At 37.4% G+C, this 25,856-nt stretch overlaps 1 protein-coding gene across 14 annotated transcripts in view; it reads left to right on the top strand.

The window, feature by feature from the left end:
- Window positions 1-25,856, top strand: part of THOC2 (THO complex 2) — a 113,542-nt gene that overhangs the window by 21,220 nt on the left and 66,466 nt on the right. For 13 of the 14 annotated variants that reach the window (XM_043570500.1, XM_043570497.1, XM_043570496.1 and 10 more), the window contains exons 4-8: window positions 1,893-1,944; window positions 6,180-6,250; window positions 7,125-7,246; window positions 7,803-7,936; window positions 18,614-18,780. In XM_043570500.1, coding sequence (XP_043426435.1) covers window positions 1,893-1,944; window positions 6,180-6,250; window positions 7,125-7,246; window positions 7,803-7,936; window positions 18,614-18,780 — 546 coding nt within the window. Of the gene's footprint in view, window positions 1-1,892; window positions 1,945-6,179; window positions 6,251-7,124; window positions 7,247-7,802; window positions 7,937-16,777; window positions 17,149-18,613; window positions 18,781-25,856 lie in introns of those variants that run through there. The other variant, XM_043570510.1, reaches the window with a different exon arrangement.

The following is a 25,856-nucleotide window of genomic DNA, read 5'->3' as shown; positions in this document are numbered from 1 at the left end:
TTTAAGTTAGATTCAGACCAGATACTTTTCATGGGTGTTTGGTATTTGAATTGTATGATGAGCTTTCAAATTGTTAAGGGTGTTAATTATTGTAAACCAGTAGTTAAGTTTCTTCACTTAAGTGCAGTGTATTATTCTGTTATTATTAGGCTTGGTTTTAACCTTGTATAAATAAATTACTTACCCAGTTGAGAAGAGCTTTCATAATAAGTTCCAATGAGGTAAGACCTGGAGCTCCTTGATACCAGTATGAATTTCCCCTGTGTTGTTTTAAGCTTCTGTAGCCTTTTGCTGTTAGGATAGGTAATCTCCTTTGTATGCTTTTTGTGCTTTTCAAGGATAGTCTTAAGGAACTTCTATGTTTAGCTGTGGGATTTTTTCCACCTACATACAGTAGAGGCCCAGTATGAGTTTCTCTTTTATCCCTAAACTGTATCTATTTGACTACAGCAGTATTAATTCCTATTGGAGTAGTCTGTATCTTCAACAACTAATATTCCATGTTGAACACTCTGGTCTGGCTCCCTCATTTCTGGTCTTTAAGTAGCCTGAGTACTTGCATTCAAGTAGACTTAGTGAAAGTTCATAGCCCTTAAACTTTTGAGACTGAAGTCTGGTATGCATTTAAGGTTATTTACTTCTGTAAATTGGCCACTGGAATAGAGTTTAGTGTATTTATGGATTTGATTCTAATACTTTTTCCCATTATTTGAAAATGAATAGTTCAAATGGATTAAAAAAAGTTTTTTTGATGTTTATTTATTTTTGGTAGAGGGAGAGAGAGAGAGACAGAAACAGAGCGTCAGCATGGGTGGGGCAGAGAGAGAAGGAGACACAGAATCCGAAGCAGGCTCCAGGCTCTGAGCTGTCAGCACAGAGCCTGACACAGGGCTCAAACTCACAAATCGTGAGATCATGACCTGAGCCAAAGTCGGATGCCCAACCCACTGAGCCACCCAGGTGCCCTGAAATAGATTTAATATGTATTTTGTTCTTACTTAGCTTCCCCTTTCCTTTGAGTCCTTCTATATACTTTTGCAGCTGGATCTTTGCCATGGCTTTCTCATAGTCTTGTATCTCACTGCCCCATATCTTCTTAGCCATGGAGGCATATCTTGCGTGTCTCTTACAGCTGCCAGTTTTTTCGTTAGAATCATATTTTTTTCCTTTGGTATCTGAAAAAGGCTAGTTTAAGGGTTGCTGTAGTGCTAGCAAACTAATTGCAATGATTGAACTATGATCCTTACTAAAGTCAGGAGACAAATCTAGAATAAATGTTGAAATTTTCATCCAGAAATGAGGGGAGAATTTTGGGTTTTTTCAAAGGCTACAAACATCAGTGCATAAAGAAAATAAAGATAGATTTTTGGTATTATTTTCATCTTCAGAAAATCTTGAGTTCTGGAACGACAGCTTGTAATTGTTTTTGTATTTAGATTTCTGTTCTGATACTACTAGGACTTTCACTTAGATCAGTGTTAATTCAGGCATGAGCACAACGTTTAAAGTTGTAGATGAAAAATGTACCATTTTTAACAGTCTTGTTTTAGGTAGGTATAAGGTACTCCAAATTCCAGTGGTTTCTAACATGAATTTCTTTGGAAAAATGTCACTCATTTGTGCTCTTTAATATTTCCTGAAGTGCTTGCTTAGGTTTCTGTTTTTTATGAAGTTATTACACTGTAGACATTTAAACATTTTTTTTCCAAGTGTTGTCTCCCTCTTTCTGTTTTCTCTGTATTATGAAACTTGAAGAATTTTATTATTTGTCACCAGAGTGGTGTTGGGGTTTTGTTAGGTTTTAAGTTTTACTGAAGAGTGTTGTTCTGAAGCCATACTTGCTGGTATGCTATTCATGTATTTACTGTGAATAATTATATTTTTATAATTAGGAATTTCGTGAGGATATGCCCTCCATTCTTGCTGATGTATTCTGCATATTAGGTAGGTATTAAGCCTTTATTTCACCTGTAAAAGTGCTGTTTGGTAAATTAATATACTGTGTTAAATAAAATGCTTTCTTTCAAACAAATGTTTCTACAAATCTAGATTGTATTATTTTACTTTTATAGAGAATGTGGTGTTGTAAGTCAAATGTGAGTATAATCACTGTTTATAAACTAACTTTAGATGGTTTTAGTTTATAATTCAAATAGTTGGGAGTTTTTTGGAATGTATGTTTATATAAAATTGAGCTAAATTAAGTCATTTCAAGTAAAAAAAAAGTTTTCTGAAGTTCATTTAGTCTGAATTATTCATATTTTAGTAACCACAGGATTAATCTTCTTCACTTCAGGTTATCAATGAATGTGAGAATCCCAAACTTAGGACACTCAAGAGATACTTACTTTGCTATTATATATACTCTTTTGATTCTTCTTAATTTTAGAAAGAGCAAGAAGAGCCAAAGTAATTAAAAGTACTTTTGTTTTGAGGATGAGAAACCAGCTTTGGAAATAGCAATTTCTCTCTCCAGAATAAATAAGAATTTATGCAAGATGGAAAAGAAATATTTCTTTGACTTAGAACAAAAGGTAGTGTCTCTCCATGGGAAGCATGGATTTAAAAAATAATATATATTATAAGTTTATTTCTCTAATTTTAGATTTGAATTAAAATAACTTTGAGTACAGTTTTCTCCATCAGTATTATGCTTTCTAGAACTTTGATCTAATAGAAACCTTTAGCAGACATGATAGTATTCACTTTAAAATAAGATATCCTCTGAGAGTTTGTCAAGCTGGAGTGAATTAATTTAGCTCATTAATCTTAATTCCTAGAATAGATAGGTTACTTAAATGTCTTACTGAGAATCTGGGAATTTGATCTCAACAAATCTAAATGCCTGGTGCTTGATCCTTCAGGATATTTAAGATTTCATAACAGCAGTAATGTCAGGAACAGGTCAAAATGTATGTGGACTGTGAGTGATAAATGAAAAGAGCAAACCACTGATAGGGTGACCATATGTCCCACTTTGTCTTGTTTTCCATGGCATAATTAATAGTGCCTTATTTCAGTCTTAAAACTGTCCTGGTTTGGATCATAAAGTATATGTTCATACTGTCTATTGAATTGATTTATGCCAGCGACAACAAAAAACCCTCTTAAGCTGAATTTTTAAAGCAGGCAGTAAAGGTATTACATTATGTTACATATAAATACAGCATGAGACAAGTTTAAAAAATTAAAAAAATGCTTTTTACTATAAATTTGTAGGACTGAAAGTGATTTGTAGGTAACATTTTGTGGAAGCTGTTGTTCCTTGATAGTGTCAGGAGTATATTTTATGTCTTTCTTTGGGTGATCATAGGTTAGCTTACTAGTAAATTCTAATGATTTCTTTATTGGTTTATTCTATTAGGATATATTTTCCTTTCATAGTTATTTAGTAATATGAATTATTGTTACAAGTCATTGCTTTTTACTGATAACATGAATTTATGAGGATTGTTTGGTTTCTCTTGGGAAATTTCTTTTAGCCTATCAATTTTTTTTTTTTTTTTAGTGTTTATTTAGTTTTGAGAGACAGAGAAATAGAACCTGAGTCGGGGAGGAGCAGAGAGAGAGGGGGACACAGAATCTGAACTGTCTGAGCTGTCAGCACAGAATCTGAGCTGTCAGCACAGAGCCCGACACGGGGCTTGAACCCACGAACCGTGAGATCATGACCTGAGCCGAAGTTGGACGCTTAAGTAACTGAGCCACCCAGGCACCCCTAGCCTATCAGTTTTTACAAGCAAGATTAGAATGGCAAACTTAGAGAATTTCACTCACCTGTTCCCTCACTCACCCATCCCTACCCTTAGCAGAAAAAAAAAAAGATCCAAGGATGACCCTAGACCAAACTAGGGGAATAGGAGTAAGAATGGAAGCTACCTGTAAGATAGTGATAACGGTAATAATGTAGATGCCATTTTTGGAGCACCTTTTATGTTCTAAGTATTATGTTACGCATTTAATTTCATTTTAATCCTCACAGCAACTTCTGTAAGGTAGGTTTACAGATCAGAAAATTGAAGCTCAGAGAAGGGATTTTTCAAGGCCTTTTATTTAGCCAGTAAGGCAGAGTTTGAACTTGGGTGTTTTTGATTCCAGAGACCATAATCTTTTTACTACATCATTTTATCTTTCTAATATTTTAACAGTTATAAGAGAAATCAGTGCTGTACTTTCCTGGTTAAGATAGCAACTTCTTTAAAAGACTAATTATGTAAGGATGAGGGAACCTGAGAGCTATATTAACCTGGAAGGGGAAGTCTGAAGTAACTTGATGCACTGATGGGATCTCTGAGCTGGATTGGGGGTTGGTGATCCTGGGGCCTAGAGTTGGAAATGCCTGAGGGCTTTTTAGTAAAATCATAGGGGAAATTAAAGAGAATTTACCAAGTACTGACTCAAGGTTGATGAGTCAAAGATAATGAATAAATTTATTAGAATAGTTTCATAAGTTAGGACAAAAAGAATAAAGAAAACAGGGAAGGCATACATACTTGTGATAATAGAGTCCTGTGTTGATTGTTGAGGTGGATCAGCAGAGGTATTTTGATCAGGTCACGTAGCTAAGAGGAGAGCAGACTTGGCTTGAAGAGAATGAACCTGGGGCGCCTGGGTGGCGCAGTCGGTTAAGCGTCCGACTTCAGCCAGGTCACGATCTCGCGGTCTGTGAGTTCGAGCCCCGCGTCGGGCTCTGGGCTGATGGCTCAGAGCCTGGAGCCTGTTTCCGATTCTGTGTCTCCCTCTCTCTCTGCCCCTCCTCCGTTCATGCTCTGTCTCTCTCTGTCCCAAAAAATAAATAAATGTTGAAAAAAAAAATTATAAAAAAAAAAGAAGAGAATGAACCTGCTACCCAGGTGCTCTGATCTTAGGGACTTTTCGGATAGATCTTAGGGACTTTTGGGCCTTGGTAGATAGATGTTGGTTAAAAGAATGGGTCCAGTTTAGTCCTGACCCCTCAAGATTAATATTCTTGAAGTTCTAGGTTGAGGAGGGACCAGAAGACCAGACAACAGGGAAGCAGCCAGGAGTCCCTGGAAGGGATTGATGAGATCCACATGGATTAAAAGTCTTATTGAGAGGATGAGATTGTATTACAGTTACATTGTATAAATTACACCCTGAAATTCTCTTAATACACTTGAGCTAACCATGTGCTTAGCTACAGTGGCCAGGATATTGGGAAATGGCATTGTCGAAGAAGGGAAAGGGGAGAAGGGCCAGGAAAATGGATATGTTTGATGATAAATTCCTTTCTCTTTTGATCTCAGTGATGGCAATAGAAAGTAAACTGAAGCAAAGCAGTGGTAGGACATCTGGATAGAACTGTAGAACCCTTAGAAGACAATTTTATTACATCTCTAAAATTGGTGCCTCTTCTAAATTATGAGTTGAGTTAAAGCAATAATCCTGAGATCAACCTTGTAATCCTGTCAATCCTCCTTGAATTTTTTTTTTTTTTGATGCTTGGCATTAAAAGCTAATTGTTTTATTTCCTACATCATAAAATTGACAAATTTTCTGAATAATTTACTGAAACTCGGGTCTCAGTTTTTAAATATTTCAGTAGGAAGAAAATAAAAATCATGAATAAATTTTTATTTGCTGACCAGAAATTGTAATTCAAAATAAGATGTTAAAAATATTCTTTTAATACTGTCTCTTCATAGAGTTGATGGCCAGGTAGCTTGGTTAGAATGTGGTACATGGTACCAAGGTGGCCAGAGTCAAGGGTTTGATCTTCACAAGTAAGAGGATCTTTAGTGTTAGAAGGGATCTTTGTTCTCACCCAGTCCAACTTTCCACCTAAGGAACAATCGTTCTTTAGTATCTCTGATGTGTGGTCATTTAAAATTTGCTTGAATATTTCCATTTTTGAGAACAGTAATTTTTGGAAGTTTTGTTGCTTCTAGTGCCATAGCATGTAGTTCCTGTGTAATCAACTTACCGTTTTATGGGTATGCCATTGGTCCCAGGGTCAGTCTCCAGCATGAGGAGAAATTAATCCTAAGCATTCATATGCATATGAAGGACAGCTCATGCTTACTATATTTACACATTTTTTTCCAAATTCAGAAAGAGGGGTTTAAAAATTAGTTTTAAAGAAAATAAGTATCCTATTATAGTGCTGTAGAGAGTCTAGAAAAATCAAACTTTTGTCTTTTTTTCTTCCATCATTATAGATATTGAGACAAATTGTTTAGAAGAAAAAAGCAAGAGAGACTATTTTACACAATTGGTATTAGCATGTTTGGTAAGTTATAAAAAAATACTTTCCTTTCTAGATTTTTACGTTGAACAATTGTAATCATAGTTAATCATGTTAATGGAGGAGGATAGTGACACTCACTTGGCTATTCATTCATTATAAGGTGAGATTTGGATTTTGAAATCGAATGCTTTGTAAAATTAGACATGCTGATTATTTCTATGAAATATGGATGCTTCATAGCACTTAAACAATCTGTATATTTTAAACTTTTGGTCATATTCATGACCTAGAAAGTTCTAAATAAGGAAAAAGGTAAGCATCTATCAAGTGAGTAGAAATGATGTGGACAGCTTTTAAACTGAACAGTTTTTCATAAACTCTTTATTAGGCAAGGAGAAAAAGAATGGAGGTAGTTTAAAAATAATAAATTCAAGAACTTGTCATAATCATTGTCTAGTAAACCATTTTGTGTTCATAAATTTAGAACCGAGGAGAAATGCTATTACTCAGACCTGGAAGAGTGTCCTTGTCTTTGCTGTACTAGAATTTGACTTAAACAGTAGAAACTAAAGAAGGCTGAAGTGCTATATTAATCTTAAAGAAAAATTCAGTTGACAGACTCAACTTTAATCAGAATTTCATCTGTAGTTCTTACTTGTAGGCTGTATACAGCACGCATGTAATTTTTTAGTGAGTTTTTAAAAGAGCTATATGTCACATATTTCACTATTTGGGGAGTCATCCTTTTTGTTAAATTGAAGTTCCAAGATTTTTTTTTATAAATTAAAAGTTGTTGATATATGTTTAATGTGATTTTTTAATATTCTTGTTTGGGAAAAATTATTTTGAATACATTAAGATTGCATATACATTGGAATGCTAAGGAATAAATGGCCTTTAATATTTTTTAATACAGTATTTAGTTTCAGACACAGTTCTAAAGGAACGCCTGGATCCAGAAACATTGGAATCATTAGGGCTTATTAAACAATCACAGCAGTTCAATCAAAAGTCAGTTAAAATCAAGACAAAGCTCTTGTAAGTACATGTATCTTTATGTTGCAGATCAAGTATCTGAGTATGTTTTCTTAGTTCTCTTTTTGAATACTAGAAGTTTCTAAAGGCAGTTTGAAGATTTTTTTTGTTGCTGTTAGCATGTATTGTGTTTTTCCCTTTTAAAAATAGCCTATGATTATTGAGTCAGCAGTGAACTTTACCTGTATGAAACCAATGTTAATTTTTCTCCATATTAGAAGTTAAAATAATAGTGCTTTTATTATTATCAATAAGATAATTTACAACTATGGATACACTGTAGTACATCTTAGTGATGGAAATAGTGGTATGTTATTGTTCCTTGAGATTAGCAGTATTCTTTCTTTGTGTTACTGGTTTTCCCTGTGTGATTAACATTGGGGTGTCTCTTGTGAGCCACTGTTAATTTTTATTTTAAAAGCTACATGAAGAAGTAAACTTTGAACAACCATTCTTACGATTGTTGTAAATAAGAGAGATAAGAAAATTCAATGAGAAGAATACAGTAATTTTTAATTGAATTAATTTTATCCCCCTTATGATGTTTATCTAATTTCAGTTATAAGCAGCAAAAATTCAATTTGTTAAGAGAAGAGAATGAAGGTTATGCCAAGCTGATTGCTGAATTGGGGCAAGATTTATCTGGAAATATTACTAGTGATTTAATCTTAGAAAATATCAAATCTTTAATAGGTAAGACAAATATCTATATACAGTATGTGTTACTAAGTTTTTTTTAACTGTTGGAGAATATCCATAAAGAGAAAGTGAGTGTGTTCCCTATAGGTTTCTTTTTTTTAATTAAGAAATGAGAGAAGTGTCTAGCTTGTACTTTTAAGATTTTATCAATACTAACAAAATTTGGGATGATATTGGGGTGCCTGGGTGGCTCAATTGGTTAAGCATCTGTTTTTTCTTAATTGAAGAATTTTTTTAAAGTTTATCTATTTTGAGTATTTTGAGAGAGAGTGCACACGCGTGCATGCATGTATGCTGGGGTGGGGGACAGGGAGAGAGGGAGAGAGAATCCCAAGCAGGGCTCTGCCCTGACAGTGCAGAGCCCAACTTGGGGCTTGAACTCATGAACCATGAGATCCTGACTTGAGCTGGTATCAAGAGTCAATGCTTAACCACCTGAGCCACCCAGGCATCCCTAGCGCCTGACTCGTTCTCAGCTCGGGTCTCAATCTCAGGGTTGTGAGTTTAAGTGCCGTGGTGGGCTCTGTGCTGGACATGAAGCCTACTTAAAAAAAATTTGGGATGGTATTTATGAGAAATCTTTTTGTGACAGTTACCTCTGTGTTGGTATTAGTTTCTGCTCTCTCTAGTATTTCTAGCTTTAATTTTTAAGTATTTTTCAGTAATTTTATAGGCAAAAAATAAGCAAATGTGAAACTTTAATAAAATCTTTATTGAACTCTTGAAACACGGAGATATTTAGTTCTTTTGAACTTGATTTAAAAAATATCTTTATGAGGGACTTTGATGCAAACCTTATTTTGTCTTTACAACAGCCTGCTAAGTACAGCAGATGTTGTAAAAGATAGGGAAGTGTTATTCTCCCTACCTTTTAAATAGAGAATTTCTTTAGCATTACTCTTTTTATTTGCATTGAGTGGAGGAAATCATTGGCTTCTATAGAAAGGAGGAGTGAATGGTAGAAAAGTAGGGTAATCCTTATTTTTCTGAATGGAAAGAGCTTTTGCTTATTTTTTAGGTGTGTGCTATCTTAAGGAAGATTTCACAGCACCTAGATGTCTTAGATTTTGAGACCTGTTGGAGAAGCCCTGTTCCCTGCTTCACTGATTATATTTTAAGGGACGTTTATGCTCAACTTCTCAGTTTTTTCTTTGCTTTTGAAATTCATGTATGACTAAGGAAGAGAGAGGAAGTGTCCCAATCCTTATCCCCTTCCTCCATTCTATATGTAGGGTCCCAGACAAAGCTAGATTTACTATAGTTATCTTTGTTTTTAGCTTAGGCTTTTGGTGATCAGCAGGTATAGCATGTAAGAAGTTTTTATTTTATCTATTTATTAAAATTTTTTTAACGTTTATTAATTTTTGAGAGAGAGAGAGAGACAGAGTGTGAGTGGGAGAGGGCTAGAAAGAGAGGGAGATACAGTATCTGAAGCAGGCTCCAGGCTCCGAGCTGTCAGCACAGAGCCTGATGTGGGGCTTGAACCCATGAACTATGAGATCATGCCCTAAGCCGAAGTCAGATGCTCAACCGACTGAGCCACCCAGGTGCCCCTATTTTATTTATTTACATTAAAATGTTTATTTATTTTGAGAGAGAGCAAGGAACGGGCAGAGAGAGGGGGAGAGAGAGAATCCCAAGCAGGCTCTGCATAGCGCCAAGCCCAGCACCGGGCTTGAACTCACGGACTGTGAGATCGTGACCTGAGCCGAAATCAAGAGTCGGATGCTCAACCAGCTGAGCCACCCAGGTGCCCCAGGAGCTTTTATTTTAAATTTACCCTTTAGTTAACATACAGTGTAATATTAGTTTCAGATGTAAATATACAACACGTCTGTACAACACCCAGTGCTCATCACAAGTGCACTCCTTAATGACTATCACATATTTCACACATTCCCCTACCCCCTTTGAAGTGAGTCTAGTTCTGGCAGCTGATTTACTCTCTTTGCTTCTTTCTCCTGTTAATTTACCACCAAGACTGGTAGCCCATGCCTGCAGGGCTCTTGCTGATCTGTGTGGCAGTGACCATTTTTAAAAATCCTTCTACAGGGTTTCCTTTCTATTCTTTTCAGGATAGGCTCTACATTTTTCTTGTAGCATTTTGATCTAGTTTCAGATGCTTGGCAGTATTGCTCTCCATTAGGTTTGTCTTTCCTTACATCTTGCCATGGACTCTTTTAAGATGATATTTCTCACATAAAAATTTTTGTGCTATGGGGCGCCTAGGTAGTTCAGTCAGTTAAGTGTCTTGACTTTGGCTCAGGTCATGATCTTGAGGTTCATGAGTTCGAGCCCCACTTCAGGGTCTCTGTTAGCACAGAGCCTGCTTCAGAGCCTCTGCCCCCTAACTCCTCCCCCACCTCCGGTTATCTCTCTCAAATAAATAAACTTAAAAATTTTTCATTGTGCTATGTAAGCTCCTCAGTTGTTTGTATTTTATCTGTTGTTGACTTTTTTTTTTTTTTGAGAGAGAGGGAGACCACGCCTGCCCAAGTGTGCACATCGGGGAGGGGGCAGAGGGAGAAGGAGAGAGAGAATCTTAAGCAGGTTCCATGCTGGGCATGGATCTCAGGAGTGATCTTAACAACCGTTAGATCATGATCTGGGCCCAAATCAAGAATTGGACACCTAGACTCCTGACTGACGGAGTCTTCCAGGTGCCCCTGTTGACATTCTTGTCTATCCTTGTTTCTTTTAAGTTTTGTCCTTGTGGGTTTATACCTTTTTAGTCCTTTGCTATTTTAGGAACATTTCACAGAAGGATTTTCTTGAAGGCATGCTTTTATCTAACTGGGAAAATAAACACTACTGTCTTATCTTGAACTTTGCGCTCATACGGAATAGGTTATGTTACTGTCTCTGAAGAACAATGTGGTAGTCACAACTACAAGCTCACGATATATATGGATTTTCCATGAATGTAAACAATTTGATTTCTTGGGCTAAACCCCTATTCTGGTCTATCAGCTGTACCCCCAAGCACATTAGACCAGAAGCACTCACATGTTACCTCCTCAGTATTGCCTTCCCTGGCCACCTCCCTCAACACTCCCTTTCATTTACTAGTTTTCCTTCTGAGCACTATCACCATATAATATGACATGAATTTTATTTTCTACCCCCACGGGAGTGCAAGCTCCACGAAAGCAGTGGTCTTGTTTGGTTAGTATCTCTAACCTCAGTGCCTAGTGTGTAGGTGCCAAATAAATACTTGCTGAAAAATACGTGCATCTCTCTCTCTTTCTCATAGAGTTTACAGTGATTTCTTCACCTCTCTTCTTTGACATGGAGAATTTTAGTAAACTCAACTCCCTGACTCAGGGTTTCTCTCTGGGTAGCTGAGTCCATCCTCCTCCCCATTGTCTGAGAAAGGAGTTTTTCATCGACGTGAAAATTGAGGTTAAGACTCCAGTTCCAATGAGTATTCTTTCAGTGTTAAAAATTTATTGGATTTCCCCTCAATGCAGACTCCATGCAGGCCTTGTCTCATCTGGCCAAAGCTGTTCACTGACACAGTATCTTATTTTTCATGGCATCTTTGGATGAGTTTTCCCTTGTTTATTCCCATTGATTTCTCTATAGGAGCAATCTGGACATAACACCTCTTACAAAACTATCTCAGGTCTGATTTCCTTCACTAACCATTGGCAGAACTGATGCCTAGTTTGAGAGGTATGCATTTAAATGCGCTTAAATTTCAGGACACTTGGTCTGATCAGAAGAACTCCTTATTTATCATACTTTAATTAAAACCTAGTCATTTGTTCCCTAAAAGATTCTGGCACATTAAAATGTGTATATCCTAAACAAAATAAACAGTGTTTTATATCCTGTGAGACAGTGGCTGTTTACTTCATGAGTAAGCAAAGAAGCAGAATCATTGAGTCCACCTGATGGTTGTGATCTCAAGTCTGACACTAAATTTTAAAAACTTATGAAATGGAATGGATAGCAATTAGTAGGCTCTTCAGCTACCAAGTCATAGACCCCACGCAAATGAATCCTGCATCCAGATGGCAAAAAGCATCTTTTAGAGGTCACCTGGGTGGCTCAGTCCATTAAGCGTCTGACTGTTGGTTTTGGCTCAGGTCATGATCTCAAAGTTCGTGGGTTCAAGCCCCACATCGAGCTCTGTGCTGATGGTGCAGAGCCTGCTTGGGATTCCCTCTCTCCACCTCTCCCCTGCTTGCTCTCTCTCAAAATAAATATAAAAATATTTTTAAAAAATCTTATAGAAACTCAAAGAAAGATATCAGAGATGGACTCCTTTGTTGAACCAAACTATAGGCACTCTACTTTTCTGAATGCCCTTTAAATAAAAGTAATAGCTGGGTACTCTTTTTCTTTCTTCTAAATTAGGGGTCAGCAAACTTCTATAAAAGGTAAAATAGTAAATATTTGCTTGCTTTGTGGGCCATATGTTGCCCTGTTCAACTCTGTTGCAACTATTCAACTCTGCTATTGTAGTGTGAAAGCAGCCATAGACAATATGTAAATAAATGTGTTCTAGTACAACTTTATTTATAGAGACCGACTGTATTTGACCCACGGGCCGCAGTATGCTGATTTCTGCTCTAAATCAAGAGTTCTGGCTAAAAATTAGTTTTGGGGCAGGCTAGCTGGAGTTTAGTTTTAGGGAGTGCAAATGGTTCTTCCCGATTTTGGGTTTAGTGGTCCAGGATCTGTTTGGCCTAGACTCTAACCCTTTCCTTCTCACCCAAAAGCAGAACCCTCTTCACCAAGCCTTGGGACCTTTGTTTGTTGTCTTGTGTCCAAGGCTGTAGGTTTTGCTGGGGGTGGGGAAGCCTGGGGTGGGGGCCTCTGCACCTTCAGTCCCACAAGTCCTCTTGGTTACTTGGCAAGTGACCAGAGGGCCATTAAAAACCAAGTAAGACTCCAGGCCAAATGATTCTTGGGCAATTGTGGGACATTTAACCTCTTTGACTAATTTTTCTTGAGTGTACTTTAGTGTACTAAGTATATACGTATTTAGTATTTTATTGGACCAATAAAATAATTGTATTGGACCAACTACAAGTGTTTGATTGGACCAATCTGGATATAAGGGCCATTCAGCCTAGAGGCATCTTATCTTTGTGTCAGCTCTCTGTGTCCCTTTGAAAGGGAAGCCAGTTGACTGCTTCCTTTACCTATGTTTTTGCTTTATTGAAATTTCTTTACTATTATGCTAATTACAAAGAAGTTGTTTTTTCCACTGTGACAAAGAAGACGGCAGTTGCTGTTCTCAAGCATACTGTTTTTTTTTTTAAACATACTTTTTTTTTTTTTCTTACAATTATACTTTTGTTAGGTACGTTTCTCTGCATCTTGGTTCTCTGGTTCTTTCCTTCAGATGTGCAGTTTTTTGCAAATACTACTACTTTTTAGAAATAGTCCAGCATAGGTTTTTATTAGCTTGTTTTAGTCCGTTTGGACTGCTATAACAAATTACCACAGACTGGGTGGCTTCTGAACAACAAAAATGTATTTCTCCCAGCTCTGGAGGCTGGAAATCCAAGATCAGGGTGCCAGCATGGTTGGGTTCTTGGTGAAGGCCTCCTCCAGGTTGCAGACTGCTGACTTCTTGCTGCATCCTCACATGGTACAAGAGGTAGGGGACTTCTCTTTTTTAAGGGCATTACTCTCATTGATGAGAGCTCTGCTCTCATGACCTAATCACCTCTCAAAGACCTCATCTCCCAAATACCATCATATTGGGGATTAGAATTTCCACATATGAATTTGGGAGGTGGGGCACAAGCATTCAGACCTGGCCTGTTTCTGAAGTCATTATAGATGCCAGATCATGTCCTTCTGTTCACAGCATGGTTTTTCTCTGTCTCATAAGGTCGTTTCTGTTCAGAACATGATGATTGAAGCTATCTTTCTGTCTTCTTGTCTGAAATGTACAGGCTGGACATCTCTCCCAGTCTTGTTTACAATATTACCTTGGGATTTTTTTTTTTTTTCTGTCAGTAATCTCAATTTGGCCCACTGCTAAAACAGGCATTGTCAGTTTAATCAATATTTTTTTTTTTACTCTAGTTGCAATCACTTGCTCTAATATACTAGTCATCTTGTTTATCTTTTGGGGGAAACTTGAGTTACTTTTCAGTGCATTGCTTCAAAGGCCTGTCATCCAAAAGGTGTGAACTCTTTTAGGCCTTTTATTGATCTCCATATCACAAGCACCTGGCACATAGCAGGTAGTTATTTAATGTTTATTTAAATGAAGGAGTGAGTACATTCCAGATCTGTCACTTATTTTTCTACTTGCTCCTTTCCAGTATGGTTCCGTTTGTTCCTTGAAAGCCATAAAGGCATTATATGTGTGTATATATCCCTAATGTAGCTCGTGATCGAGGTAGGGAGCTAGGCTTCTGCTCTCTTTCAAGAGCACATGACTGTTGATGCTTGGGCTAGACAAAAAAGCCTTTCTAAGATGGTTGAGCACAAGAGTGCCTATGTTCTACCACAGCTGCCATTAGAAAAAAAAATTATTTTGGACATTCTAAGCTTACTGATTATTACTAGAATCTTATTCTATATGAAATAGCTTAACTGTTACTTAGCAAATCTTTAAGGCTTTAAAGATCATTTTCTAAATCCTGGGTTTGGTTACTTGTAACATCTTATGGAGCAAAAGTCATTCTAATTGGTTGGACTAACTTATGACACCTGAGACACTTAATAGAAAACTCAAAAACCAGTTTTTCTTTTGTGAAAGATGCAAAGGTTGATATCTGTATAAATAGAAGTACATAGCTTTTCTTTTAGATTACTACCTTAAATTGCACCTAGAAAGAAATTGGTAGCTCACAGTGCAGGTCACTGATAGAATAGCCTTGATGCAGTAATACTGTTAAAAAAGACATGAGGGTGGTTCACACTAGCATGCTGAAGGTCTCAACTTTTGCAATGTTAATGAAACAAAACATTTCTATGTAACATGTTGCTGTTCTAGTCCTTATTTCACAGGTTTTGTGTATGTAGCTTAAGAGGTAATTATAAACCCACAATTTTATCAAAATTATATTTAATATATCTTTTTTTCATCTCTGATAGAGTATTTTTATTTAGTGATTGGATTTTATATTTAGTAAGTTAAGAGCAGTTATAAAGCTGGAGAATTTGCCAGGTCTTGCTTTCATAATCTTTTTTTTTTTTTTTTATGAAATTTATTGAAAAATTGGTTTCCATACAACACCCAGTGCTCATCCCAAAAGGTGCCCTCCTCAATACCCATCACCCACCCTCTCCTCCCTCCCACCCCCCATCAACCCTCAGTTTGTTCTCAGTTTTTAACAGTCTCTTATGCTTTGGCTCTCTCCCATTCTAACCTCTTTTTTTTTTTTCCTTCCCCTCCCCCATGGGTTCCTGTTAAGTTTCTCAGAATCCACATAAGAGTGAAACCATATGGTATCTGTCTTTCTCTGTATGGCTTATTTCACTTAGCATCACACTCTCCAGTTCCATCCACGTTGCTACAAAAGGCCATATTTCATTTTTTCTCATTGCCACGTAATATTCCATTGTGTATATAAACCACAATTTCTTTATCCATTCATCAGTTGATGGACAGCTTTCATAATCTTTATTGTCAGTGTTAGAGCAGGTTGGAGGCATTTTTTTTTTCAGCTCTATTCAGGCATATTTGACATAAATAAACTGCATATTTCAGGCATACAATTTGAGTTATAATGTATGTATACATCTGTGAAAACATCACTGCAATCTAGATAATGCACATTTCTGCCACCTCCTGCCCCCCCACCCCCCAATTTTGTCTTGCACCTTTGTATTTCATCCTCCTTCACTGTGTTTCCTCTTCTCCAGGTAACCACTGATCTGTTTTCTGTCACTGTAGATTAGTTTGCGTTTTCTAGAATTCTTTTATAAATGGAATCATACAGTGAGTATTCTTTTTTGGTCTGGCTTATTTTATGCAGCATAATTATTTTGTGATTCATCCATGTTGTTGCTTGTATTATTAGTTCTTATTATTGCTAAGTAATTATTCCCCCTTACATACTACAGTTATACTGAACTACAGTTTGTCCATTTATATGTTGATACACTTGAGAGTGTACTATTACAAATAAAGCTGCTATCAGTTCTTGTGTATAGTCTTTGTATGAACATAGACATTTATTTCTCTTGGGTATATACCTAGGAATGAGATGGCTGGGTCATAGGGTAGTTACCAGTTTAACTTTTGAGGGACCTGGTAGTTTTACAAAGTAGGTGTACCATTTTACATTTTATATTTCCACCAGCTGCTTTTAAAAATTCCATTTGCTAGGTGCCTGGGTGGCTCAGTAGGTTGAGTGTCTGACTCTTGATTTCGGCTTGGGTCATGATACCAGGGTTGTGGGATCAAGCCTTGTGTTGGGCTCCATGCTGAGCATAGAGCCTGCTTAAGATTCTCTACCTCTCTTGCTCTGCCCCTCTTCTCCAAATGCTCGCTCTTGCTATCTCTCTCTCTCTCAAATTATAAAAAAAAAATTCCATTTGGTATTTTGGAGTCACTTTTACATTCGTAAGCCATACCTTTTGGGGGTATAGGGAGAGGCAAAAATATTTAGAAGTTTTCTTCTCAGACCTTCAGGTAAATATTTCTTTGGAGAATTTATGAGAATCTGGAGCTCTTTTCAGTAAGACATGATCCTTTGTTAGTCTTTTTTCCCCTTAGTATGAGAAATAGAAGAATATGTTTTCTTTGGATTTTATAAAAAAAAAAAACAATAAAACGAAACACTTTTTATATTTGGAGAGTTTGGTTTCGTAAGTGATTGCTAAGATGCTATGAATCATATATTAGTTTTATAGTATTAAAGATAAGTGTGGAGTTAATAGAAGTAACTCAAACTCTCTTATAAAATAGGTTATATAAGAATTTTCTTTGAAAAAATCTCTTAACTCATGTATAACACACTGTGTTCAGAACTAACATTTCCAAGTTCAACAGTTGTTTTTTTTCCTTCCTCCAGCATTAGAAGAAATCAGTATTTATTTGCTTGCCCCAATGAAGTGGCTAGCTTGCATTTAGGAGCTACGTCTAATGAAACATGTAATTTAAAATTCTAGAATTCCATTCAGCTTGATGTACAAGGCCTGTGGGAATTGATATACATTGAGGGAAGAACAGATTGATATCTCATGCTCACTCTGGGTCATAGGCATTCATTTTATTGAGAGGAATGGTGGGTATAATCTGCTGTATTGTTTAAATTTATTTGTCTCTTTGGGGCACCTGGGTAGCTCAGTCGGTTGAGCATCCGACTTCGGCTCAGGTCATGATCTCACAGTTCGTGGGTTAGAGCCCGGCATCAGGCTCTGTGCTGACATCTCGGAGCCTGGAGCCTGCTTCGGATTCTGTCTTGTCTGTCTCTGTCTCTGCCCCTTCCCCGCTCGTGGTCTTCTCTCTCTGTCTCTCAATAAATGTTAAAAAAAATTTTTTTTTAATTTATTTGTCTCTTTTTTGTTGTGTGTAAATGTTTGCATTGTCATAAATTAAGTACACATATGATATGACTGCACTATAATGTAATTTTGGTAACAAGTGAAGCCGAATGCAAGTGAAATTAATAATGTATCAAGAATAGGATGGCTGAGGGGCGCCTGGGTGGTTCAGTTGGTTGGGTGTCCGACTTCGGCTCAGGTCATGATCTCGAGGTCTGTGAGTTCGAGCACCGCGTTGGGCTCTGTGCTGACAGCTCGGAGCCCGGAGCCTGCTTCAGATTCTGTGTCTCCCCCTCTCTCTGCCCCTCCCCCGCTCAAGCTCTGTCTCTGTCTCAAAAATAAATAAACATTAAAAATTAAAAAAAAAAAAGAATAGGGTGGCTGATAGGAATGTCTTTTAAATCTGTGTCCATCGGCCCTTGTTAGCTTACCCTAAGAGATTAGCAAGGATAAGTAGCCATCGGCATCTATTCAGTGCTTGTTTTGCTTTCCTTGGCTACCTACATTGTCTGTTTTCGTCCTCTCTTTACTTGTGTTATCTATACTCTTTTGTTATGTCCCCAACCCCTTGGTATTCTCTCATGTCTTCAGTATCAGTAGTATACCTGTTTTCTCTTTAGAATGCTGCCAGAAACCACAGATATAAATCAGTGGTACAGTTATATTTTGTAGTTTTGTTGTATATGTAAGATGAACTAAGAAATGATTCTAAAAATGATATTCTACATATATGAACCTGAGCTTTTAACTATTTACCAACATTCCAGGTGCTTCTGCATAAAACATTAAAGAAAAACCTTTAGTTGCCTAACTTGTAAATACGTTGATTGTCATATTATCCTGAGAATTAAAAATGTGGATCTTTTTCACTAGCCTGAGTAATCAAGAACTGAGACAGTGTGGTATAGAAGAAAGTTTACTTAGTGTCACAGGTCCTGGGCTCCAGCCCCAGTTCTTTTATTAACCCACTTTGTAATCCTGGGCAAGTCCTATTTCTCATCTGTAAAATGTGGGCAGTGGACTTGATCATCTTAAAAATTATAAAGATTTTCCTCTGGTGCAGGGGAAGCAAACTTATAAAAGAAGTTGTTCTTAAAAACATTTTGTCTTTTTATGTAAGTTGTCCCTGAAAGCTAATGGCTTTATTAGAAATGATGTATAATCACATAATCACTTTTGAATTTGTGTATATCTCATCTGTTGCAGGATGCTTTAATCTGGATCCCAATAGAGTTTTGGATGTCATTTTAGAAGTGTTTGAATGCAGGCCAGAACATGATGACTTCTTTATATCTTTATTAGAATCTTACATGAGTATGTGTGAACCGCAAACACTGTGTCATATTCTTGGGTTCAAATTCAAGTTTTACCAGGTAAAAAAAATGTGTGTGTGTGTGTGCGTGCGCGTGCGCGTGTACACAGATATATGTATATATATAGAGAGATTAATCTCATGGTTTTATATTTGCAACTTAACATTTGTAAATTGGTTTTAGCTCAGCCATTCTAGCAGAGGTGGTAGATAAATGGATAACTAACAATGCCTTGTGCTAAGTACTATATTAGTAGTATGATTGGTGTGATGTGAAAGCCTAGAGGAAAGCATGATAAATTTTTGCTTTGGGGGAGATGGAACCAGAGAAGACTTTATAGGTATAACCCTTTTTAAACCTGGTCCTTGAAAGATGAATAGGAGTTTGTTGAAGTTGTCTGTTCAGAAGTAACAAATAGTGTGAGTGAAGATGTGGCAGTATGAACGTATATGACAGATTGAAGAAATGATACATAGTCTGATGTGGCTGGATTGTAATATGCAGGGAGAGAAAAGAAGAAACAGGAAGTAAAGTTGGAAAGGTAGGCACACTTTAGATTGTCAAGGGTTTAGAATTCTGTTGTATAGACAATGACCATGGGAATTTTTTAATGCATGTTTTACATCATTTTTCACCTAAACCACTGTAATAGTTATCTAGCAAGTCTGTGCCTCTGATTATTTCTCTTTAAGTCTTTCTTTCATGTTATTACTACTGTTACGTTCTAAAAGAGATTGAATTGACACACTGCTCAAAAACCTTTGTCTGTAGGATAAAATTCAAACTTCTAAATGTGGCAGAAAAGGCTCTTCGCAATCTGGCCCTATTCTATCTTTCCAGCCTTATCTTTAGTGTTTCCCCCCCTCCCCCTCAAATCTGATATTCTAGTCATATTAAATTACTAGCCATTTCCTGAACTTAGGTATAGATGTTGCTATGTATAGACACTTATTTACATGCAGTTCCTTATAACTAGAAAACTATTCTTATCCATCTCACCTGTCTTTTCTTCATCTTGAGGACTCCTATTTATTCTTTACGATCAAGTGCTACTTGCTCTGTAAAGTCTTGGCTGGCACTTCACCCATGCGGAATTAGTTATTTCTTAATCTCTTCTCCTAGAACTTGACACAGATTTCTAGCACTTAGCAGGTTATATTAGCATAAACTATATCTGTGTCCTTTGCCAGACTGTGAGCCATTTAGGGCAGGGTCTTTCTTTTACTAATTTCTCTGGATTAATTGACTGCTTAGCCTACAATAAATGCTCACTAATTGTAAATGAGTGATCTGTGTTTTTAGTAAGCTAGTGCTCACGATAGCATGGAAGATTTTAACACAATAAGGCCTTTATTGTCCTTTTGGTATAGCTTTGCTAATTTGTCTACCTGCCTATGATATTCAGTCAAGAAATAACTCATTTATGGGGTGTTTATGATGTGCTGTTGCTTTGCTAGACAATGATGATACTCTGGTAAAGAGTATCTATTCCTGTCGTCTGGAGCTCAAATTCACATTTCTTTTAGGATTCTCAAAAGATAACACCACTTAATGCCTCTGCTTATCTTGCATTTTCTATTCTCTGGGATGCTCCAGAAGAGAAATCAGATCAGAACTTCATGAAACATTTTGATACCAAACAAGACACATGGCAGGGTTTCTAGGCTGGAGTACTTCACGTTTGTCCAAAAACTAGTGATGGCAGCTTTTCCTGTTCCTACCAGCAGCCAAGGAGTCTACTCTTAGTACAGGGAAAGAGAAGTTGAAGTATTCATCACATCTTAAGATGTGCTGTGATTGCTTTGGGTTTGAGAACATGAAGCCAACTGCTGAAGCGATAGGGTAGCTAAAATTTAACTTGGGCATAATTAATTAGAACATAGGCTAGGGCTTAGGAGACTGTAGGTTTCAGAACATACTACAGTGAATAATGATGACCTACTGCATAACCTCAAGTATTATTAGTTGAATGTGAGTTTTAGAATTTAAAGATCTTTATATGAAAATGTTCCTCGTAACGATAACACTTTTCAGCTGAATTAAAATATTGGGGTTGACAGTGTTGGAATAATCTTTTTTTTAAAATAGATTTTCTGATATAAGAAATACCTAATCAGGAGACATTTGATTTAGAAGTAACCTATTATTGGAAAGAGTAACCCTTGTATTGGCTCTGTGTAACACCATTCTTTTGTTTCTGTTGCCTGAGCTATCTTGTGCAAATCTGTAGTCTTAAGGACCACTGAGGATAGAGGAAGAAATGTCAAAGATATTAGATAAATTGTGGTCTGGGAGGTAAAGTAAGGACAGCCATGAAAATGAAGAACTGCTTAGGGGATGTAACCCTGGGAATTGGTATATATGGTCACCCTTGTGTATTGGTCCCTTGCCTGACCCCGTCCTCCCCTCTTCCTTTCACTGCCTGAAAATGTTTACTCCCCTTGCCCACAACCTGTATTTTCAACCAGTTGGAATTATTTGGATTAATAGGCTTCTTCCCCACCCTCCCCCCCCCCCCCCCTTAATGCTAGGACTTCTAGACAGAGCTAATTATTATCTGCTGTGAAGTCTGTGAGAGTGATTTTATTCTAGTTCCAGCCTGGGATCAGCTATACTGGATGTTTTGACTTGGAAGGATGGTAGGGGATGTAAGCAGTTTTAGAGCACATTTTGGAAAATTTGGCAGGCACATCTGCTTGATTCCCATAACAGGGATGGCTGTAATAGAGGGCTTAAGGATAGCGTGAAGATCAGCGTAAAGGTCAGAAAGAAAGGTGTCCTAGAAAGTGTGAGGGTACCAAAAGATAAACTTGGCTGGAGTTGTCTTGCCACAGGAAAGAGGAAGGAGATGATGACTCTCACCCATACCAAGGCCCTTGATTTCTGGATTCAGAACATGGCAATAGTAGTAATACTGGTGTCATGGTTAGGTACTATTATAACCTAAATCCACTCACTTAAGAAATGTTAATCAACGGGGCTGGTTCATTCGGTGGAGCATGAGACTCTTGATCTTGGGGTTGTGAGTTTGAGCCCCACGTTGGGTATAGATATTAGTTAAAAAAAATAAAATCTTAAAAAAAAAGAAATATTGATCTAGCACCTTTTATGTGCCAGGCAATAATGTTCTAGGTGCTGGGACTACATTTGGAAACAAATAGAAATTCTTGCCTTCATGACGCTTATGTTCAAGGTAAACTATGGTATGTTAGAAGGTGATCAGTGAGATGGGACAAAAAAAAATGTAGAGCAGGATAAGGAAGAGTGGGAGTGCCAGAGTGGTAGGTTGCAACTTTACATAGAAGAGTGAGAGTATGTACCTCATTGAAAAGGTACATTTAAGCAAAGAAACAAAGGATGGGAGGTGTAAACAGATATTTGGGGAAGAGCCTCTAGGGAAAGAGAACAGCCAATGCAAAGGCCGTAAGGTGTGAGCATGCCTGATGTGCTGGAGAACAGCAAGGAGACCAGTGTGGCTGGATCCGACTGATTGAGTGGGAGTGTGGTAGGAGATGAGGTCAAAGATGAGAGACCACATCACATAGGACTAGTGCCACAAGGGTTTTGACTTTGATGCTGTGAAGCTCTTAGAAGATTTTGAGTAGGAGAGTGATGTGACCTGACTTAATTTTTTCATTTTGTTTCTCTTTTATGTTTTTACTTTATTATGAACATTTCAAACATATAGAAAAGAGTGAATAGTGTAATGAATACCCATAATCCCATCACCTAGAAGTAAGTTTATTAACATGTTATACTTTTTTTGGAAATAATTTATATTACAGATACCATGAACGTTTACTCCTAAATACGTGAATTTGTACTTTTTAAAAGTAAAGACTTTTTCTATATAACCGTGATACCAGTTTCATATCTAACTAGACTGTTACTATATAATAAACTCAGACCATATCCAGATTTCCCATATTGTCTCCCAAATAATTTTACAACTGTTTTGTTCAAACAATGATCCAATCAGAGGCCATGCATTGTATTTGATTGTTAGGATTCTTCAGTCTCTTTTAATCTAGACTAGTGTGTCCCCCCCACCCACCTTCCTTCCTTTAATGGCATTAACTTGTTGGGACCATTACCGTGGAAGACTCCGTTAGTCTTCCAAGCATTAGATATATCTGATTGCTTTTCCATGGTTGGTTTAATTTGTTCTTTATTCCTTGTTTGTCATGTGTACTTAGAGTTAGGTCTAAGAGCTTGACTGTGTTCAGGTAAAATATTTAATGGCAAAAGGCTTCATAGGTTGTGTTGTATGTTTCATACCATAACGTCTCATACCTGCCTGATTTTTAATGTTCCGATAAGTTGATGACAGTCTAATTCCTTTATTCAACAATGACATTTCCCCTCACGTTAATAGGAAGTTATCTGTAGGTTGATACTTTGGCACCATGTGAATATCCAGTTTTTCATTAACCTTACATTAAGTGGCTTAGAATACATGGATGATCTTTTCCTGAATCAGTTATTTTCTTAGGGGTTCCAAATTACTGACTTACTAATGTTACCGTGTCTTCTGCATTTATTAGCTATTATTCGTCTGTAAAGAAGAATTGTTCCTTCTCAACTTGGCTTGCTTGTTGTCCTGAAATACAGTTCTACTGGAAAGGCAGGACAAATGCTTCATTCTCTACCCCCATGCCCCATTAATTACTAGCTTTCAGAGTAAAGAGTTTCTTTAGTGGCTGCCTCTAATGGTGACATGAGTGGTATGTGTGTATGTGCGAGAGAGAAAGCTAAGAGAGACAAAAGACACTGTGTACATGTGTGGTTTGACTTAGGTTTTCAAAGAAGCAATATGGTTATGGTAACAGTTGGAAGTTAATGAGCTTCTGAATATATTTTGAAGGGTAGAGCCAGTAGTATTTGTTGATTAATTAGATACACAATGTCCTAAAGTAGAGTTAAGGCTATTTCCAACTTTTTTTTGGACTGAGCAGTAAAAAGGATGGTGTCATCATCAACTGAGGTAGAGTAAATTTCGGGTGGAATGGGTTTGGTGTATTGGGGGTAGGAATCAGGAATTGAGTTTTGCATATGTAAAATTTGAGATGTCTTAGATATCCAAGTGAGATGTTGAGTAAATAACTGGATGTATAAATCTGGTATTCAGGAGAGAGGACTGCATTAGAAATAGAAATGTAGGTGTCAAAAGCATGTAGATGATATTTAAAGTTGTGATACTAGATGAAATCATCAAGAGTTGGGTATAGGAACACAAGAAGAGAACCCAGGGCCCAGCCTTGGCACTCCAATGTTAAAGGGCCTAGGAAAAGAGGGGCAATCAGCAAAGGAGATACAGAAGGAATGTACAAGATAAGAGGAAAACAAAGAGAATGTAGCATATTGGAAGCTAAGTGGAAGAAGGAACAATGACCTCTGTTAAATGCCTCATCTTAAATGACTAAAATTTGGTCATTGGATTTATCATCAGGGAGGGCAAAGCTAGCCATTTTGGTAAAGTTGGGGTGGTGTTAAAGAATAGGGAGAGTGGAATTGGAGATAGTGAGAATAGACAACTCTATAAGGAGTTGTTACAGAGAGGCACAAAGGTAGCTGGCAGAGGAAGTGAGCTCAAGAGAGAAGATGTTTTGAAGATGGGGGAGAGAACATATTTTTATGCTAATGGGAATGATTGAGTAGAAAGGAGGAAAACTGGTGATATAGGAGAGAGAGGACAGAATTATTGGAGTAATGTTCTTGAGTAGGATAGAAGAGTTTATGGTATAAATGGATGGATTGACTTTAAATGGGAGCATAGAGAGTTCATCTAGAATAACGGTTGGAAAGGCAGCACATGTAGGTATAGCTGTTGGTAGGTGGATAGATGTGATGGTGGAAGTTTGTAGAAATTTTAACGATTGTTCCAGTTTTCTTGCTGAAATTGAAAACAAGGTCATCAGATGAAAGGATGAGAGAGGAGGTATTGAAGGTTAGGAGAGAATGTAGAAAACAGTTTATATAGGAGGGTAGGAAAGTGAATGGATGAGAGAAATAGGGTATGATTGTCCGGCAGCATTAAGGATCCATTTGAGGGTGGATATGTGAAATTGACATTTTGAGGGGGGTTGTAGTTATTGGTAATATTAAAGTTTAGGATATGGAGTGAATGGCTGAGATGGGGAATAGGAGAAGATCTTTGAAAGAGAGGAGCTCAGGGTGCCAAGAGGCCAGCATGATGGAAGTATCATTTACATATATGTGAAAACCTCTAAAAAATTAAAGGAATAGAGTCAGACAGAGTGACAGTGAATCAGAAGCTATAAGATCATTGCTAAGTGAAGGGCTGTGACCCACGAGTACATAGATGGCAACAGTAGGACCTGACTGAAAACAGCAGAGCTCTGTCCCTCAATAAAAGCAACTAATGAACTGGCAAAAACTGTCAATAAACTTTTAACAGAATTCTGGAATTTAGTAAAAATAACTTACAGCAACTGAAGAAAGGCTTAGTGAAGAAAGAAGCTGCTGCTTTGGGCTAAGAGAGCACTGTTATGTTATAAATTGCCTGCCTACTGTCCCTCAATGATGGCCATGAAGATAGAAGCCTGCACTCCTAGCGTAGATTGGTAATGCCAGAGGACACAAAAAATTGTGAGTTGCGACCTCTCTGGCTTTTCTCTGAAGGACTGGTGTAAGGGCCTGTTTTGTTTGGCTTGACTAGGAACATCTCCAGAGCTGGGGTGGCTTTTGCCAAAAGGATTTGAAGGCACAGCTACTAGCTTTTGCGGCCTGGAACAAGAGACAGCAGTGAGAGAAGCAATACAGAGACTGAAAGCCTGGGAAGAAAGAAGTTGGATAAGGAGATAGCATGTGCCAGGGAATTGGAACAAAAGGCCATGCTTATGTCCAGAACTGGATAAGTAATTAGAAAAGGGCTGAAAAGATCCTAAGCTTTTTCCTCTGGCTGGCATTCAGGCTCTGTGCAAGCAGGAAGTGAAGACTAGGAATTGTAAATGGCTTGCCCAAGTGTTGAGGCATGCCTGAACACAGAGCCAGTATGCAAAGACTGGGAGAGTGTTTTTTCTCTTTCTTTTTTCTTTTTTTCTGGGCTTCAGGCCCTTAAGAAAACTCAAAACAGTAGCTGACCACTAAGCTAACAACAGATTTCAGTGGCCACA

Source organism: Prionailurus bengalensis, chromosome X (genome assembly GCF_016509475.1).
Source record: "Prionailurus bengalensis isolate Pbe53 chromosome X, Fcat_Pben_1.1_paternal_pri, whole genome shotgun sequence".
Taxonomy (NCBI): domain Eukaryota; kingdom Metazoa; phylum Chordata; class Mammalia; order Carnivora; family Felidae; genus Prionailurus; species Prionailurus bengalensis.
Note: the sequence above shows the minus strand (reverse complement) of the source record. Positions and strands in the feature narration are given on the sequence as shown.